At 33.6% G+C, this 5,394-nt stretch overlaps 1 protein-coding gene across 1 annotated transcript; it reads right to left on the bottom strand.

The window, feature by feature from the left end:
- Nucleotides 1-1,771: 1,771 nt before the first annotated feature.
- Nucleotides 1,772-5,019, bottom strand: LOC125237914. The gene is made up of 2 exons (XM_048145149.1): nucleotides 4,071-5,019; nucleotides 1,772-3,730 (listed from the first exon to the last, which is right to left on the bottom strand). The coding sequence occupies exons 1-2, from the start codon at nucleotides 4,368-4,370 to the stop codon at nucleotides 2,150-2,152; spliced, it is 1,881 nt and encodes a 626-aa protein (XP_048001106.1). The 5' UTR covers nucleotides 4,371-5,019; the 3' UTR covers nucleotides 1,772-2,149.
- Nucleotides 5,020-5,394: the final 375 nt, after the last annotated feature.

The raw sequence follows: 5,394 nt of genomic DNA, 5'->3' as shown, positions 1-5,394 counted from the left end.
TATATAAAAAGAAATGTCGAAACAGTTACATATTTTGGAGCAATCGTTTGATTGATTGAAATTGAATTGATTAAGGTTTACAAGTCATACACTCTATGACGAAACTTTAGTTATTTCCACATATTTCAGCCCGCCCGAAAATTAATCAACCTGACAATTTAATAAATCTTTAGCGATAAGGCCGCCTGTTGTTTACCTCTGTAATAAAATTTATTGTAATATGTGTGTTACTATGTACATTTCTGAGGTTGTGAAATGAAGTGGATTTGTATTGCATTGTATAAAGAGTTCATCACACTCCTGCCATTTACGAACTAGCTGACTTTTTTACAGCAATTTGTAAAGCGGCTCGCCATTTACGAACTAGCTGAAGCAATTTGTTGCGTGTCCCTTGTGTCCCGTAGCTATCACTCGGGCTAGGAAGGGGTATAAATACTTGAGTTTGATGTAACAGGATCCATATATTACATTCGCCGCTTGATTTGCTTGTGACATTACTACCAGAAAAAAACCCGGAGGGGTTGCCACTGTGTAGCTGTTATGCTAAGATAGGCCTTGAAGGAACAGTTGGTATTATGTACACTTTCATACTTCGATATAGGAATTCTTAAATCAGACAATTACTCAGAAAATAACTTTTTTCTAATTTATTTGCTTTAAGAGTAAACCCAGAGTGCATAGACATTCCGGATATTCATACCGGAATATCAGGAACCAACCGTATCAATGACGATACCTCGATTTCCGCCAGTGACGGGTTAAATCTGTTCCTGAAAAGAGACAGCTCTAGTATACAGCTATTTTTATTTTAAAAATAACAGTTCTGTATTTTCAGTATTTCATATCTTGCATTGATATATTTATTGATAAAAATGTCTGGACTTTATGCCGCAGGGCACTCTCTAACAGATGTCTCTCTCATATTATTTTTTTATGTATATCGGTCGCCATATACTGTATGTAAATACATATGCTCTATCTAGTCTAGTCTGAAATCCAACATAAATACAAAGACAAAATAACCAAGGTTTCCAAGTATCCGTGTCCAGAGCTGGATTCGAATCAGCGTTCTCCGTTTCCCGGATAGATACCTTAACCGGTTGGCAATCCTGCTGACTAGTGATGGGTCGTTACCAGTAACTTACTAACAATGGGAACATTCCCGGTAATGTTACTAGTAATGTTACCCCCGAGCGGTAACATTGAGTAACTTTCAAAAAATAATTAGTATTGTATATTTATTTTCGTGTCAAATAGTTAACTCAATAATAATGCTATTCTTTACAACAATAAAACAGTCCAGGATTCTCTAAGAGAGTAAATTCCCAATGTTACTGGTAACATTCTCAATGTTACCGGTAACATTCCCAATATTACCAGGAAACTTTCCAAAGTTACTGGGATCAATACTATTTATCTGGAAACGAAGATCAATAATTATGTAAAATAAAAGAAAATATGTGTAAAAATCAGTTTAATTATGAAAATATAACAATCAACATTATGTATAATATAATAATGATCACAGTTTTACGTATATTTGAATGTTGTTTCACATATAAATAACCTTAAATAAAAAATTAAGTACGTCAATATTTTAAAATAAAATCAGTACTTATTATAAATGTTTATATTAAGTACATGCAATAAGCTTACTTTAATTTTGAAAATATAACAATCAACATTATGTATATAATAATGATCACAGTTTTTGTAACGTTTAAATGATGTTTCACATATGTGTAAATAATTATAAATTAAATATTAAGTATGTCAGTACTTTAAAATGAAATCAGTATGTATTATCATTTTTATATGAAATTAAGTACATGCAGTTAGCTTACTTTAATTTGAAAAATATAACAATCAACATTGTGTATAATTTTAGTATGTATATTTAAATGTTGTTTCACATATAAATCATCTTAATTTAAATATTAAGCATGACCATATAGTTTAAAAATGAAATCAGTTAAGTAGATACAATTAGCTTATTTGCAATAAGTTATCCAACAAAGACTCAGCTTCAGGCACACAAATCAACTAGTAAAAATTCACATAACAGGTATAATATATTAAAATTTACTATAATCTCCAACAATGAAATCTTTAACATTCATTCTTGTTAAAAATTTTAATCAATTCAAATTCAATCTGTACAATCTGTAGAAAAAATACTGTTTGATGAAATTGAATCTGAGGTGCCATCTTCCATATCTTCAACGTCCGAAAATTCATCTTCAGAGTTGGACGAATCCGTATCATGCATATCCTCGTTGACAATTGTACTCCGATCAAAAGGTTTTTGTGATTCTGATTGATGAGATAACTTCCAGTTGTGAGATATATAAGTTAATTTTCCCGCTCTGTTTGTCTTCAACCGATTCCTTCGTTTCGTATGAATATTTGAAAATGTAGAGAAAGACCGCTCTACCGCTGCAGAGGTGGCAGGCATGGTTAGTATTTTGACAGCTGTTTTACCTAACACTGTATTGGAGAATAATGTTTCCCACCATGTGACTGGCTCTGTAGTAGCTGCCATTTTCCACACAAAATCCTTTGCCCAGATGCTTTTGTGTGTCTTGTAGTCCGATAATTCCATTAAAATATCAGTTGATTCATTCCCAAGATTAAATATGATTTCGCATCCATCAACGTTTTCTTGATCTGTTAATTGTGATCCTTGATTCTTTGGGTCTAGTATTGTCGCTGCAAAATGGATGGGTTTCAGAGCATTTGCCTTTCTTTCTTCAAATTTCGCTTTGAGGTCTGCTAAATTATTTTCAAGAAGATTTGTTGTTTGGTAATTGTTAAGCAATGCATCTAATTCTTTAAATGCCTTGTACACTAGATGTACTGCAAAATAATCCCCTTCTAGAATGTATATCCATTGGACAATGGGGTCTAAAAACCTTTCAAGGTTACGGAGCTCTGTCCATGTGTCTTCGTTTAAAATTTTATTTTTGTATTGTCTTAGTGATGTTGTAGATTCATTTATTACCATATTTTGCACAACAATTTTTGATTTGATAAAGCTTTGAAGACATGCTAAATAACTGCCCCATCTGGTTTTAACTGGTAACTGAAGACTCGAATTGACGCTTTTTTCCTCCGCGAGTCTTCGGAATTCAGCTCCAAGGATATGTGATCGTGTAATTGTTTTTATTACTCTCACTGTAAATGCAAAAATGCGACGTATTTTCATGACTTTTAATGAGTCCCCAACAAACAAATGCAGGGTATGAGCCAAACATCCTGTCCATAGAGTTTGTTCATATTTGTCGTGCAAGAGCTTCCCAAATCTGACCATGTTTGCCGCATTGTCCGTAACAACTGCAACAAACTTTGACGGATGAAACTCTTCGATTATATTTGTGACTTCTTCACACAGATATTCGGCCGTATGTCTTTGTTCCTTTGTTTCTATAAATTTGTAGAAGTATGGTTTCGGAGCATAGAGAATCACATTTAGGATGGATTCTTTTCTTAGGTTAGACCATCCATCAATAGCCAAGTGAATAATACTGGCTTGATTGATTTTGCTCACTATTTCGCTTTGAACGTCTGAATATTCTTCATCTAATAGAGATGTAGCCAATCTCTTTCTTGAAGGCATACCGTATAAAGGGTTCATCATATGAAAAGCTTCTTTCCATAGCGGGTGCTCGAATTGAGAGAAAGGTGTGCCAGTTACATACATTGCTCTTGCAACAGCTTTGTGTATATTCATCTGAAACAATAAGTTTAAAAGATATAACAATTGCTATTATATTATTTTGTTATTATGTTATATCTTCAAATGACGAATTGAATCACGTTTACTTAAAAAAGGTACACGCGGAAAAAATAATCACCACGTTTTCAAACAGGTCATACCCAATTATAGGTAAACAGTGAAACAGTCGGGTATTTTTTTATACTACGTTGTGTTTTTAACTTATTTATTAATTAGTAGGTACCTACTTTGTTTATTTAAATTATATAATACAATTATTATTATCAACTTCTTTTAGTCGTCTACCAAAGTCAGTTTTACAATACAATTTATATTAAGCTGAAAATATATTTACCTGCTCGTCTTTATCCATCAATGCTGGTCTGACATTTGTTGTATCTTGTGATGTATAGGCACGGCTATGGTCACTGTCGCTTAATACTTGAGCTTCACATAATGTTGATGAGTTTTTGTCATTTTTCTTAAAACTGTCCTTTACATCTTGGGGGCTCTTTTTACATTTTATAATATGAACCGCAAACTTTGTAGCATTTCTATAGTTGTACACAACACTGCAAAAGTTACAAGTGTAACTTTTTTTATTGTTTATAGTATTTTCAGTAAAATAACTATACACTGGACTTTTCGGCTTCATTGTAACATATTCAGTTCTGTACTCCACTTGTTATCACAATTAATACGTTCACTCAAAGCCGTGTTTTAGATAAAACTAACCCCATGCCAAGGGATCCATGCCAGGTAACAATTGCGATAAGAGGCTTGAGCGAAAGAGAAAATAAACGTTGAGTATGAAAGAGAAAGATGTATATCTACACGTGTAGTATACTAGCTGTTCCCCAAGACTTCATTCGCGTGGATTAATTTCCCGATATTTATGTATGAATTCGGAATAATAATAAACTTAAAATATTTATTTTGGCATACAGATTGTCTTCTCTTTTTAACATTCTTAAAGGTGGAATTTTTCAAAATCTTTCTACATCTCTTAGTACACTTTTTAATTGCAACCCAGTGTGCATATTTCAACGTTCTAGCTTTGACAGTTTCGGCTCTGCGATGATGAATCAGTCAGTCGGTCAGTCAGTCAGTCAGGACAATTGTTATATGTATAGTTAGATATACATAACATGGTGCACTGAGACAATAACGTTTACAACGAATTTTAATTCAATACATCATCAATTTCGTATGTTACCGTCTTTTGGGAATGTTACTGGTAACATTGGGAACTTACTAGTAATGTTCCCAAATGGAAACTTACTGGTAACGGGAATGTTTCCACCGCCCATCACTAAGCCTGACCAGTTATATATATGACTAGTGTCAGGAAGGCGCTGTTATTTTGATGTATGGAATGACAGTTCAGTTTAGTATGAGGCTTTTACGCCTCCTGTCCATCTCTATAGCTTATCCTACGTAAATTACGTAATAGTAATACCGCCTCAGAAAGTACGAGCGTTCCAGCTCCAGTTTCATTACGAGTAACTGTCATCTCTGTCCAGTCGTTTCCCGTTTTAATACAATTTCCGGGTTTTGCGGAAACTCCAACTTTGACTGCATTAAGTAACAAATTAAACGTTTCATATTGCACGGTTTATTCGTCTGCTTCATCCGTCGTCGGAAAAGTGCAACGACGTTTACCTAATGCATTTTATTGA

The sequence above is a fragment of the Leguminivora glycinivorella genome, chromosome 22 (assembly GCF_023078275.1).
Source record: "Leguminivora glycinivorella isolate SPB_JAAS2020 chromosome 22, LegGlyc_1.1, whole genome shotgun sequence".
Lineage (NCBI taxonomy): Eukaryota > Metazoa > Arthropoda > Insecta > Lepidoptera > Tortricidae > Leguminivora > Leguminivora glycinivorella.
Note: the sequence above shows the minus strand (reverse complement) of the source record. Positions and strands in the feature narration are given on the sequence as shown.

What these genes read in the sequence shown, in the direction of transcription:
- LOC125237914 (XM_048145149.1), bottom strand. Translation starts at nt 4,370, where the DNA reads ATGAAGCCGAAAAGTCCAGTGTATAGTTATTTTACTGAAAATACTATA. An exon ending in TGATGGATAAAGACGAGCAG is followed by an intron (nt 3,731 to 4,070) that starts GTAAATATATTT and finishes TTATTGTTTCAG; the next exon opens with ATGAATATACACAAAGCTGT.